The sequence below is a fragment of the Malaya genurostris genome, chromosome 2 (assembly GCF_030247185.1).
Source record: "Malaya genurostris strain Urasoe2022 chromosome 2, Malgen_1.1, whole genome shotgun sequence".
NCBI lineage: Eukaryota > Metazoa > Arthropoda > Insecta > Diptera > Culicidae > Malaya > Malaya genurostris.
Genome location: NC_080571.1, coordinates 207596363 through 207611561, shown reverse-complemented (window position 1 = coordinate 207611561; position 15199 = coordinate 207596363). Strand labels below are relative to the sequence as shown.

Below are 15199 nucleotides of genomic sequence, written 5' to 3'. Positions count from 1 at the left end.
TGTTCTTTAAACAATTTTTCTGAGTAAGATTGGTAGGGGACGTTGATATATCTCCTTCATTGATCCGTGTGTAACAAAAATTGTAACATATTAAAGCCACACTTTCTCTCTGAACCCCACTGCAAGGTCAAATGTCCGCAGATTTCTTTCAGGAAGCTTTTATCCCGAGTATGGTCCGGATAGTATGTGTAATTAAAACTTACTGAGTTTGGCGCACAATCAACAGAAAACATTTCTCAACGATATTTACGACGTGCATTCTACTGATCCTTGGATCAAGCGAGTTTAATCAGCGCTTTGAATACAACTAGCTCCTCAATCGCTTTCCTGACTGGCTGCCAAAAAATCCAGGATAACAATGCATGTTTTTCTTTCGAGCTTGGCTTGGTGGTTTGTGTGTGATTTGTTTTTTGATTATTGCTCATGTTAGATCTAAGCAATCGAGTTTTCAAAATTGTTTTTTCAAATTATCTGCGTACTGCAGATTCCATTTGATATTTTGTTCTAAATTTTGGTTTGCAACTTATTAAATTCACATGGTAATTTTCATTGACATAAAAACGCCTAACATTGTATACAGCGAAATTTTCGATTCCCATTAAAACAGGACGAAATAAGCCTTACCGATTTGAGACTCCGTTTCTTTGGACCTACGCTGGACGAAAGTGTATTTTACGGAATCGATTGTTTGTTGGAGTTTTTTGAAACCAAATACAATCGTTTTTCGGAAGAGGAATTTAGACTGGCTGCAGCCGAAAGGATCGGGTCCAAAAAGTCCATCAGCGATTTAAATTTGTACAAATCTTGTCACGATGTGAGTGCTGGTGGTTCCAAGAACGGATGTTCTTCAGCATCGCAAGGCACACTTGACATACCGAAAACTATCGATGGTTCGGTAGCGTCATCGGAAACAAGTTCTCCGAACGATCCGCGAAAAACATCTATCAGTTTTACGGAGTCTCGCAGGAGAGAAAGTGATCCGAGTTACGGAAAAAGTTCTCCGAATGAATCACGAAAAACATCTATCAGTTTTACGGAGTCTCCCAGGAGGGAAAGTGACCCGAGTTCAGAAAAATATTCTACGAATGATTCGAGAAAAGCGCCGCTCAGTATTTCGGAATCTCCCAAGACGGAAAGTGCACGCAGCTCGATTCAAGATTCCAAAAGATCATCCAACATTTCTCAACCAGCAAGCGTTCCAGCCGATCCGTGTTGCTTCTCCGGAGAGTATCAGATTCCCGAAGGTTCTAAGGATAAAATAGTCGATTCGAAAAATTCCTCTAGAAGATCCTCTAAGGAGGAGAAAATTTCTACAAAGAAGCGGTGAGTGATAACATTGGTAAGCGATTGTTTTGATCGGTTGAAACTTGCGCTTTTAACTCCAATCTATTTCATCTCCATCTGGATCCAAGAATAATAATCGCTGGTATTTAGTGCGGTCAGCATTCAATATATATCAGCATTCAATATATACCTAAAACAGTCATGATTCCTCAAATCATTTAGTGTTTCTAATTTTTTCAATATGACAAGGCACTAATACAATAATACAATAAAGAAATAGTATTCAGAAATGTAACACGAATCATTTAGTATTTCATGATGGACCTCAAAATATTATGATTATGCCCGTATATCAAGTAACAATGCGTAGATGATGCCAAAGTTATTTGATTTCATTTCAATTGCAGCACACAAACCTCAACTCCGATACACAAGGAACCATTCAAACCATTCCGTTCGTACAAACCATCAAACTCAACAGATAGTGGCAGCAAGACTAAATCCTTTTCCGGTAGTAAAAGTATGTTTTCTAGTTTTGACATAATTTTTCGCACAGTATTTAGTTAACCGGTTACATTTTCGTTCACAGTTCTGGATAAGTTGAAAAAAGACCTTGCCAACAGTACCATCGCCAACATAAAAACCAGCCAGTCCGTACCGGAAAACACTGTGCCTGATTCACCACCACCTCCACCACCCAGGAAACGAATATCGTCCTCATGTGCCAACAGCCATTACCGCAGTCCACCGAAAGCACCCTCCCGGCGACCCAAGCAGATCCGGAGCAGATGGGCTCTAGCTCGAGTAAACGAATTCGATGATGGAGCCAAAACCTACGACATCATCTTGGATGACACTTTGGAACAAAAATTGACGAAAATGCCAACGGATTTTCATCCCGAGGTCGTTTTTGCCACACTTCCGGATGGCTCTGCGGTGTCCTATCGATTTACGAAGGAAAAAAAATGGTGAGTTAATCTAGTGATAGGTTGCAGGGGGAGTGTCTCGTTTTTAATCACAGAGTGGTCATTAGGTAGAGGAACGCAAGTATCCAGTACTTGTGAATTGTGGCCTAGTAGAACCAGATTGTTGTAGTAATTGAAACCCATTTTAAGATTTATTTTCATAAATTATGAATAACATAACCGTTCATTTGTTTTATTTCTATCTACAAAGCTGGGTTCAATTCCCAACGCCGCACATAGTCACCCTTATTCTGAAGTTTATCTGGTCCGAAGAAGCGAATGACCTTAAGGCCCTTATTACCGTTCTCACTCCACTTTCACCTTCACTTCACTTACATGTTACTTCACTTGATTTTACCTATTACCGGTATCACGCATAGTGAAGTGATCACTGTGGTGGAAACAACTAATTTTTTCAACAAAATGTTGGTGGCGTGATGTTCATAATCACATCAATTTCATTCAAGTAATTACTTTTGTCTCAGAAGCGACTTCCGTAATAAGGACCTACATTCACTTCACTTGATTTCCACCGTGAAGTGATACCCATAATAAGGGTCACAGTCACTTCACTTGGTTTGCACCATGTAGTGACGCCGGTAATAAGGGTCTAAGGTTAAAATCTCTGATCAAAACAAGAAAAAAATTTCTAAATATCTAGAACTGGAGACTATTAGAGTATCCAGATTGGAAAAGGATTCTCAGTGTCTACATTTATCAATATCTGGAAAGACTTCCACGCAATATTTTGAGTTACAAAACGTACATACAGTAGAAAAACTTCAGCTTCCCCATCAGACTTTGCGCTTCGCAGATGTTGCTGCTAAATATAAGCATTTTCAAGGACTACCCGTTACAGACTACCAGTATGGTGTGCCCAAAATTTTGACAGGATTGAAGCATCTGCACGTATACGCTCCCATCGATTCTAGAGTAGGAAAGCCCGGCGAACCAATCGCTGTCAGAACAAAGTTAGGGTGGACAGTTTACAGCCCACAGGACAAAGAAGAACCACAAGAAATTTTCAGTGCTCACCACGCTTGTAATAAAGTATCTAATCAAGAGTTGCATGATCTCCTTAAAAGTCATTATGCTGTAGAAGACATAGGTATTGCGGTAACTATTCTAACAATATCTGAAAAAGAGCGTAGGGCAAGAGAACTAGTCGAAAAAACCACTAGACGGGCAGGTGATCGATTCGTTACTGGGTTGCTGTGGAAGCAAGATGATGTTGTTTTTCCGGACAGTTTCCCTATGGCGATGAAAAGATTAAAATTTCTTGAACGGAAATTGTCAAAAGATCCTGTACTTGAGGCAAATGTAAGGAAGCAAATAATTGATTATCAAGAGAAAGGATACGCACGGAAACTCACGAATGATGAGCTCGAAAAAACAAATGCCTCCAGAGTATGGTATTTACCTATAAACGTTATAGTAAATCCGAAGAAACCAGGAAAAATTAGGCTGGTTTGGGACGCATCCGCTTCAGTGGAAGGCGTCTCTTTGAACTCGATGGTGTTAAAAGGGCCCGATTTTCTCACATGTCTACCAACGGTTATAAATCGTTTTCGTGAGCGACAAGTTGGATTTGGTGGGGACATAAAAGAAATATACCACCAACTCCAAATACGATGCATAGATCAGAACGCTCAACGCTTCCTTTTTCGAACGAATCCTCAAGCACGACCGAATGTATACGTTATGCAGGTAGTCACTTTCGGATCTACTTGCTCGCCAAGCTCTGCACAGTTCATAAAGAATTTGAATGCTGCTTATTACGCTGAACGATACCCAGATGCGGCAGACGCCATAATTAATAAACATTATGTCGATGACTATTTCGACAGCACAGAAATCGATGAAGCGGTAACGAGGGCAAAACAGGTCAAGTACGTGCACGCCAAAGCAGGATTCGTCATTCGAAATTGGCTTTCCAATGAACCGGAATTTCTAAGACAACTAGGTAACTGTACAAATGCTGAGCAGATACATTTCAACCGTGACAAACAAACAGAACACGAAAGAGTCCTCGGTATTATTTGGGACCCAAGGGACGACATATTTATGTTTTCCACCGAATTGCGCGAGGAGCTACGACCGTTTGTATACGGTGAAAATTGTCCGACGAAAAGAGCGGTGCTAAGCATTGTCATGAGTATGTTTGATCCGTTGGGATTGTTAGCTTCTTTTACTGTGTTTGGAAAAATGAGCATTCAATATTTGTGGCGGTTGGGATGTGCTTGGGATGAAACAATCGACGACAATTCCTACGGAAAGTGGGTACAATGGACCAGCTTGTTTCCATTAGTCGAGACAATCAGGATACCTCGGTTTTACTTCAAAGATGCTCTTCCTGCATACTTAAACTCTCTCTAGTTGCACATATTTGTGGATGCAAGTGAGTCTGCATATGGTTGCGTTGCGTTCTTCAGAACTCAAACTCAAAAGGGACCACGTTGTGCGTTGGTCATGGCTAAGATCAAGGTAGCTCCTTTGAAACAACTCACCGTTCCCCGATTAGAACTCCAGACGGCCGTCCTTGGTTCGCGATTGTTGAACACAATAAAAGAGAGTCATTCGCTGGATATAAAGAAATGTTTTCTATGGTCTGATTCCTCGACGGTACTTTCGTGGATACAGTCTGATCAACGAAAGTATAAACAATTTGTGGCGTTCAGAATAGGTGAGATTTTCACTAACATGAATATCACGGACTGGCGTTGGCTGCCAACCAAATATAATATAGCTGACGTTCTCATCAAATGGGGAAGAGGGCCTCAAATACAACCCGACAGTGATTGGTTCCCGATGCAATTACCGCCAGCAGAGGTAGTTGATGAGCTTCGACCATATTTTCTTTATCACGATATTGAGTTTCAACAACTCTTTATAGATCCATCAAGAATCTCTCGTTGGAATATTTTAGTAAGAACAATTGCTTGCGTTATTCGTTTCGTGACCAACTGCAAAGCTAAAGTGCTAAAGCGTCCAATTGCTACTTTGCAATAGACAGCAACGGTAAGAAAAGCTATCCTTCAAGAAGTTCCAGCCATTAGAACGGGTTTAAATCACGAGGAGTATAGAAAAGCTGAAGAAGTTTTACTTTGCATGGCTCAACGTGACGCCTTCCCAGATGAACTGAAAATATTGATTAAAAATCGAGATTTCCGGTTGCGAAACACGTCAAGATGGAGCGAAACAGTCCATTGGCAAAACTTACGCCAATTCTTATCGATTCTGATATAATTAGAATGGATGGAAGAACTGCCAAAGTTGAATTTTACCCTTTGAAATGCGATTTCCAGTAATACTTCCCGACCGACATCCTTTAACAGAAAAACTGATTGATCACTATCATCGTAAATTCGGACACGGTAACCGAGAAACTGTCGTAAATGAAATTCGGCAACGTTTTTATATACCGCGTCTTCGAGCTGCTGTCAAAATGGTAATGAAGATTTTTTTGTGGTGTAAAGTCCACACATGTAAACCCGTGATTCCAAAAATGGCTCCGCTTCCAATACAATGTCTAACGCCGTTTCGGCGACCATTCAGTTTCGTTGGGTTGGACTATCTGGGACCCATTTACGTCACCGCTGGAAGAAGAACAGAGAAACGGTGGATTGCACTGTTTACGTGCTTAACGACTAGAGCGGTTCATCTAGAAGTTTCACATAGTTTAACAACACAGTCTTGTATAATGGCGATTCGCCGATTTATCTACCGTAGAGGATTTCCTAGCGAAATTTTCTCGGACAATGGATCTAATCTAATCGGAGCAAGTAAAGAAATCCGCCACGTCCAGCAAATTCAATACGACTGCGCTGAAGTCTTCACCGACGCGAGAACACGTTGGAATTTTAATCCACCAGTCGCCCCTCATATGGGAGGCTGTTGGGAAAGACTCGTTAGGTCGGTTAAGGAGGCGTTGAAGGTTTTTGATGACGGTAGACGATTGACGGACGAAGTCTTGCTTACGACCCTGTTAGAGGCTGAGGATATAATCAATTCACGTCCTCCAACATACATCCTCCAAGAGTCAGCTGAATCGGCTTCGATCACTCCAAATCATTTTTTGAGATGATTATAAGAGATCCCAGCACTTAGCAGACCAACTTTGGTCAAGGTGGCTGAAGGAGTATCTCCCAACTATTAATCATCGGACAAAATGGCATGACGAACATGTTCCGTCCGACAAGTTATGGTTAAAACGAATAAGGGAAGATTTAGGCGGTCGTTATCTAAGTTGGCGGCGCTAGAAATTAGACGTAAATCTGTCCAGTCCACGGACATGACCAAGAAGTACGGGTCGGGGGATGTTGGCACCACTGAACAGTAGAAATTGACATGTAGGAAAGCCATATTGATTGAACGTCAGAATGACAACTTGCAGATAGAAAGTGTCAGAATAAAAAGTTTAGTTCAGCGTCGAGCGAGGTGCGAAAAGTTTCATTTGGTAATTTGATTGCGGAGAAGTGTTAAAAGAATTATAAGAACGAATACCTACATCTATTCGTTGAATTATCTCGAGTTTCAAGAAGTAAGTTATAAAGTATGAAATGAATCTAAAAAACTAAAATTTAATCCTAAAAGCTATGGTTTGATAAATAACAGTACGGTCTACGAGTTAAGGATCACGTGCTAGATAGAAGACTATTTTCTGTAAGATTTCACACCTTTTTCTAAAATAATCGTTACTAATAAATACACAATTTACAGTTTGAGCTGCGCTACAAGAAAACTGCTTCAAAAAATTGGTTTATTTATCGTGATCCGAACACGTATCGTTGAAGCTATTGTACAAAAAGCGAAATTTCACTAATACAATAATTGCGATAAATTAGCTTTGACATCATCGCAATAGTAGGGGAGAGTGTTCGGTTATACGCACCCTTTTATTTCAAGCTTTTTTCTGACTTCGTGCACATTATGCGGACATCTATACATCAATGAACGGCTAGAATACCTAGCTAACAACTGATTAATAAATCAAAAGATAATTCATTTGATTAAAAAAAATTATCAATTTGGTAAAGCGATAAATTTTGGCCATTTCAAAAAAGGTGTTCGGTTGCCGGCACCCCAAGAAATTTCGCTAAAATGGAAAAATATAAATAAAGACTGCAATTATTCAAAGAAAAAACGGAATTTACGCCCTTACTCTGAATAACGACGTATTGATTTTTCGAATCCTAGGTACCTTTGATTTTGCTAGCATTATTAGGAATACAAATGAAATACGATCCTAAAATCGATACGACGTTATTCAGAATAAGGGCGTCATTCTTTTCGGAGGCGTTTTGGACAAAAGTCTTCATTGTCTAATGGTGACTTCGCCTTGGCTCTCTTGATCGATGATTTGGATGGTGGCGCCTTTTGGTGTTGATTTGGCCGATCTTCCACGTTATTTTCTTAGCCGGAGCATCTGCTGTATGAGCAGCTAAATGTTTGGCCAAAACCTTGGGCTTCTTTGTCTCGACAGCAGCCGGCATATCACTTTCACGGTTCGTCGAAAAAATGGGGGCCGGTAACCGAAATTAGTAGACATTTTGAAAATAACAAAACAAATCTTTGGTTGCGAAAATTTTGATAGTATCCGGTATTAAATAGATCGATTTCACCTCATAAATATTCAATCCACTCACCTTTCCAATTGACGCTCTTCAATTCATGATACTATAGAAGAAGTCAGACAAAAGTTTTGTATTGCATTTCACGCAATTAAAATTTATTTTAAACGCAGCAAAAAGCACAAGCGTCTGTTTTCTTCGGTATTCGGCACAAAAACAGCGTGCAGCTATTACACACATGGTATTTGTCTGAATGACGCTATCTGCTTTCTGTCCGAAGTTACGGTGGGGTGCCGGCAACCAAACACTTTCCCCTACTCTTAACGTGAAGTGTTTATTTACATTATGTCGAAGAAAACAATTTTTTTTCCAAAATATTTTAAGTAAGCAAAAACTGTTTTGTTTCAATCAGACCCTGTCAGCTTGGAGCGAAATCAATCTTCAGTTCAGCAGCGCCATCGCACGGCATCACATTCAACATATCATGTCAATTGTATGGATACGCAGTGCTGCTATATTATTCTGGTGCACACGAATTTGATATATCTCTCCCCTACTTCTATGTACGAAATTCGAGGCGGACTCGCCTGAGGGCGCCATGCTCGCAAAAAAAGGATTTATTGAACAATAGAAAACTTTCATTTATTCACCTATTGTTGTGAAATTTTAGTTATTCCTGCTATTACTGTGAACAGAAAAAATACCAGAATGTTTTCCACCTAGCTTTCATTCAAAAACCTGATTACGCTAGTGGAGCCATGTCACACATGGGCTAAAAAGCTCGGGGCCTAACAAAAAGAACACGATTTTTTGGTTCAAAATTAACTCATCAAGAACTCATCCTTCCAGTGCAGCTCTAACATTTCAATACCACTCAAAATAGTCCTCAATTTCAGCGATAATCTGTTCATTCGGGTGAAATTTCTTACCGCCGACCATGTTTTTCAGGTCTGCGAACAGCCAGTAGTCGCTGGGAGCCAAATCTGACGAATACGGTGTATGTGGGAGCAATTCGAATTTCAATTTATGTAGTTTTGCCATTGTTTTAATTGACTTGTGACACAGTGCGTTGTCTTGATGAAACATCGACGATTTTTTCTTTGCCATATGCGATCGTTTCTATGCTATTTCAGACTTCAAACGCTTCAATAACGCTATATAATATTCACTGTTGATGGTATTTCCTTTCTCGAGATAGTCGATGAATATTACACCACGCACATCCCAAAATACCATGGCCATAACCTTTCCAGCCGATTGTTGTGCTTTCGGACGCTTTGGGCGAGGTTCACCAGTTACTATCCACTCAGATGACACTCGTTTGAAGTGATGAATCCATGTTTTATCCATTGTCACATATCGCGCAAAAATTTCGATTAGTTACATTTAAACATGGCCAAACACTACTCAGCTACTGCAATAAAACTAGCGCCATCAGACTAACAGACATAGCACTATGTAATATTCGCCCGGATTGTTTAAAAAGTTCACTATCGGACCCGATGTAAAATGAACTTGTAGTCATCTAGGCTATTTTTGAATGTATTGGTAATTATCACCCGAAATTAAGTTGCTGCAAGAAAATATCGTAACGAAATATGGTTTCGAATTTGTATTGTGTTGTAGGATGAGAAGTAGAAACAATTCTGTATTTAGTTTTGGCAACATGTATTAAGCGACGACTTAAGTCTGTATCCTGCATCAAATCGCAAGGACGTATACAAATCTTTACATTACAGGTAATTCTGTATGAATGGCAACTCTATTGGTAAATAAAAAAAATAAACACAGTCTAGATGACAGACTGGATTTTTTTAGGGTAACGTGGCGCCATCATGACATATTCGAGTACTGTCCCTACTAAAGGAATGTTTAAAATGACCGTTAAAATGATTATGAGCGTCCTGTCTTTTAGTCTGAGGTAGCACGTCAATAATTTCAAGTTGAATGTAGGTGTGTCGAAGTGTCGATCGATGAAATTTGATCGATTTGTTAGAAACTGATAAACGATTATTAAACATCGAATAATTCGAAAAATCCAATAATAATAATCGAACAATCAATCGAGTATACGATTAATAATTCAGACTATCGATGGCAGTATAGTCGACTATCGAGTAATTTGATAATCCGGCATTCCTTGTAGAATGCGGTTTGCTCAATTTTAATTAATTGAATGAAAAACAATGGGTCGCGTATAGATATAAAAAATCGCGTCATATAAAAAAGTTATGCAATCATTATGAAAACCGACTTTGGAACTGAGGCCCGTAGGGCCGAGTGTCATATACTATTCGACTCAGTTCGTCGAATAGCAAAATGTCTGTGAGTGTATGAGTGTATGTAATGTTTTTTTTGTACTACCTTTTTTGGAAATGGCTGAACCAATTTTCACAAGCTTAGATCCAAATGAAATGTCTTGTGATCCCATATAAATTTTTTGAATTTTGTTTGGACAGGACTTCCAGTTTCGGAGTTATAGGGTAAAATGTGCAAAAAAATGAAAATATGTGTACTAATTTTGCTCAAAGATGGCGAGACCGATTTTTACAAACTTAGATTTGAATAAGAGATTTTATGATTCTATACACAACACATGTATTTCATCTGGATCCGACTTCCGGTTTCGGAATTATAGGGTAAAGTGTGTTAAAATTTTTATACCATCACTTAAATGAGCGAAACAAACACTTGAAAAATTATCTAAACTGGCCTCTAAACAACTCCATTCGATAGTCATTATCAGTAGATAGCTAAACAAAGCGATTCCAGTTATTCCTTCAAGAATCGACGATAATTATTTTGAAGAATACCACAGTATTATATATGATAGTATGATTGATATGAAAAAGGCATCATTACAGCACTAGGTGGATTAAAATAGATTTCAATCTATGTCATAGTTGCATTCGCATGTCATTTTCTCAACCTGTTTTCCCCGTTAGATACTGATCAAATTTAAATCCAGTTCAAGACGGATCTATGTCTTATCAAGAGTAAATCAAATCATTGAAAAACAAGAAGTTTTTATGCAATACTAAGCCCTTTCATTTGAATCACAGACGGAGAAAAACGGCTCAACCATCTACGAGAAAAAAGAGTGACATTGTTTGTCACACACATTTACTGATCTCGACGAACTGAAGAATTATTGTTACAAGCAGTTTAAATCAATACAAATATTAAATTATTTTGAATGTGAAAATACTGCAATCTTTCTAATATATATGTTATATACGAACGATTATGTTGCCAAGAACGAACCGTGATAAAATCGAAACGGGGCAAAATGTGATGGAAAAAGATGCTGCATTCAGTCTATTTTGAGTTTAGAAACAATGTTGCTAGAATATCAAAAATGCAACGAACGCCAATGATTATCATTCGCTTTCCTTCGCCTTTGTTCGATAATCGCTCTAAATATGTATTTGGACTTGCTTTAGCTCTAAGATGCCAAGGGTATTTTCTAATCTCAATTAACGACTAACTTAAAACTAGAATAGTATCATTAGATTATGTCGTCTCGGATTTTCAAAAATGGCGATCGGCAGTGGTCGGCGAATTGAATATTGCCTGAGTCTTCCAGATGGCGTTGTTAAATTTCTATGGCCGCTTCCTTCGGTTCGCGTGGGTCCGCGGGAAACACTCCCATGCGACGAAGGCCCGGCGGGTGGCCCGCATGCTGGTCACCGACTGGAGCGGTCTTCCGTAGGCGGTGATGGCGATGTTACGGAAGAGAATGAAAACACTTGAAGAATAAATAAAAATGATAATTTTCTTTTTCTGGATGACTTTACGAATTCTGACCCAGCTTTTAATATAGTAACGGAACACTTAATTATTGAGAGAATAGTTTATTGCATATACTAAACTGTTTCCTCTCTGGAAAAAAGTATTGTTGGATTGGTTGGAATGTTGAATTATTTGACAAAATTTTCATCAATCCATTGAGTGGGAACTACACGATTGTAAGTATTGTTAAAACTCATTGTATTAACAGAAATTTTGTCTCACGAGAGGGCCGCTGAACGTCAAAAATTTATACCTTTTGTCTAAGTTATACGAATGTGTGATGAGAAAGAAGTTCAAAATTAACCAAACAATAAATTTTATTTTCAGTCAAAATACGAATAGTAAACACTAGAGGAATGATTCCTGGGTTAATTCGTAAGTCTATTTATTTTTCATTGATTATCATTCGATACAATAAATCAATATTTTCAGGCGCGTTTCGATTTTAGAAGACAGACTAAAACCAAACACGAAATCCAAACTGTCAGCAATGGGTATGTCAACTGCGATGACAAACATCTGTTGATATCGAAGCCCCAGACGGGGAATGCATTCTAACAGAACTCATATTACATCGTTTCATAGTACATCAACAACCTAACATTCTAGTGAGATAACACAAATCGTTTCATATTTCATATTCACTTGCCCGTAAGAATCTTTTTTCCATCCTGGCGCCTTTTGTCAGAGAAAAACAACACGCAATCACTCATCGATCGAGTCGAAGCCACGTTGTGATGAACTTGTATTTTGTTTTGACAGTTTTGATTTATTGCTAAAATGGTAATCATTTTTGCGATTCCCGTGCAAACAGCCTTTGGCAGAGGATTTCACAGCCACAGTATTGTCTCACACTGAGACGTGCCCCCATCCCGTTTTACTGGTGTGTGATGTATGTATGTGTGTTCTATAGTATCCATAAAGTACTCTATGAGATGAGGTTTTTCTTTTTGGCAGCCATTCGCCACAAGGTCGATTGTACGGGAACCAACGCTACAACGAACTGATTGGTTGGCTGGCTGGCTGGCTGACTGGCTCCGTCAGACCGAGAAGCTTGCCCCAGGACTGGCTAGTCATCATCTGACTGGCTCCAGACAGATTCCTCATAGTATCCGAATAAACAACATCACCGTAGACGGGCTGTTATGGGTCGTAGTTTTTATTTTCTCGCGAACTCAAGACTTTGCCCTTGTAGCCCACCCAGCGTACACATGTGCCCTATGTATGTAAGTATGTATATCTGGGTGTATTACGCTGCTGGTTGCGAACGGTCCCACTTCATGCTTATTCAAAATAACATTCCTAGCTGACTACGATAGTCTCGGGGAAGTGGAATACCTAGGAAACACCCAGACAAAAAATAACAAACCAGACTTCAAAGTTTTCTATTTCACAGAATTTGCACCCAATACGAACAGTTCTATAGAACATTTGCCAAATTACCCTTCTGCTGTAAATTTGTTATTCGGATTCATGACGATGATGAAATTTTGTATTATTGCTATCGGAGTCTAATAATAGTCCGAGTCAAAGTTTAGCGTTTAGTGAATACTACACGCGTTTCCATTCTTCGGTGTGAAAAAAATACAGGATTGTGTACGAGACACGACCGATCATAATGACATTAAAAATGCAAAACTAATTTTAGAAAGTTAGAACCTTCAGTTACTAATATATAATCGTCACGTGCGTTCAAGAAGAATTTATAATAATATTAAAAACAAAAGGTTTATAGCCTTTTCTCAGACATGGCTGAACCGATTTTCACAAACTAATGTCGTTTTTCATTGATTCCACTTGCTCGGTGCCAGTGTTTTGCTCTGACAGTTGATCAATTAAACGGTTTTGTAAAGTTTGGTTTGCACGCTTGCTGCTCGGAAAAGAAAACGGGTGCAAAATAGTTGCCCGCGAATTGCCTCGAAAGTGCATTTTTTCGTGCGGTTTTCACAACATAGAACATTTTATCCGAATTCGACTTCTGGTTCCGGAACTAAAACGTGATAAATGAAAAATGTCCTATTTCATTAGTATATCTCCCATAAAACTATCTGATAATATTTTCTAGTTTACAGAGTTTCTTACCCAAGTAAAGTCGTGCATCAAAATGAAAGCAAATTGAAAACATATTATGATATCGACATCAAATTGAATTCTTAATTTGATTTTACTTAATAAATTGATTAACTGATAACAAAGTATTTTTTCATTTTGCTCTACTACTTATGATGTTTTAAAACTAGATATGGTAGCATATAACTTGTTCGACACGCTCAAACCCTAAGATAAATCTGATTAAATCCATCTAGTAATGATACTTTTTCTCATTTATATCGATGTGAGAAATTATTATTAGTTTTAATTCGAACCTTTTTTATCACACACAACAAATGACATCACACAGAACAAATGAAAATTACACATGACGCAAACAAGACTATTCTTGTATAAAATCCAAAAATTACTCATATTGATCAACTGAATCATTTCTACGTCATTTAGATAAAAATTTGAGAAACTCGGTTAAGCCGTTCATGATGAACCCTGTATTTTCGGAACCAGGAGTTTTCTTCAGCAGACTATGGGATCATAGGACTTTTCATCTGAATAACAACGTCCCATTAATGTCAATGCTCAATGTCAATCTACTTGACTGTTATATTTACAGATTGATATACAATTTAGTATATTTCCGTTATTATCTACGATCACGTTGACACATTTTCTAAAATTTACACTTATCCTTTTTAATACCAAACTATCGGTTGCTTGGTACGAATACATATTCTTAAATAGTTTTTTTGTGTTCAGTTCTGTTGCTTTGGTTTTGGTTATTAATATCTGTTCTATTCGAAAGAACTCTTTGGTTATGTATACATAGGAATCGTCCAAGTGTTTTACATGACTGATTTGTTCGATATTGGATATTTTCAATAGATATTCGGTCATTATAGCTAAACTCTTTTTCTTGTATATCAGCGTCAATGCAGACATTTTCTGGTATGAAATAGAGTAGCCGTGCATCATAGTCTAAAATTTACACTTATCCTATCCTGGGTTGGTGGTTCAATGCATATGACGCTGGTCTTACAAGCCAGTTGTCGTATGTTCGAGCCCCGACCTGGAAGGATTCTTAGTGTCAGTAGGATCCATAGTACTAGCTATGCAATGATTCTGTACACTAAGAATCGGCTGCGAAGTCTGTTAAAACAGAAAGGCCAAATTCCACAAAAGGAATGTAATGCCAGGACTTTGCTTTTGTGCATCATAGTCTATGTCTTTGTGTCTGTTTGCTCTCCACATTTTTGAATGCCATGACTTGATTTCCGAATTCGGTATAGTCCTGGAGAGGCACACTCTGTTCAATATGTATTTTTTACTAATTTGAATGACGGGATGTTTGTTGCCTAGGAAAAAAATGTTTTGCGTTATGGTGAATTTTTTAATTTTAGTATAAATACCCAGCACTATGCTAAAATCGGGTACAGCTAGAAATGCAGATAAATGTTTTAGGACTATTGGTTTCATGAACCTCTTTCATTAAGTCTCGAGTTTGTTCATGATTCCTTTGTTCTACGTCGCGGATAGGAT

At 38.4% G+C, this 15199-nt stretch overlaps 1 protein-coding gene across 1 annotated transcript; it reads left to right on the top strand.

The window, feature by feature from the left end:
* Positions 1-432: 432 nt before the first annotated feature.
* On the top strand, positions 433-12157 carry LOC131432288 (serine/arginine repetitive matrix protein 1-like). Its single transcript, XM_058598479.1, has 6 exons — positions 433-539; positions 608-1323; positions 1692-1804; positions 1874-2252; positions 11939-11986; positions 12044-12157. The coding sequence occupies exons 1-5, from the start codon at positions 537-539 to the stop codon at positions 11961-11963; spliced, it is 1236 nt and encodes a 411-aa protein (XP_058454462.1). The 5' UTR covers positions 433-536; the 3' UTR covers positions 11964-11986; positions 12044-12157.
* The last annotated feature ends 3042 nt before the right edge of the window (positions 12158-15199 follow it).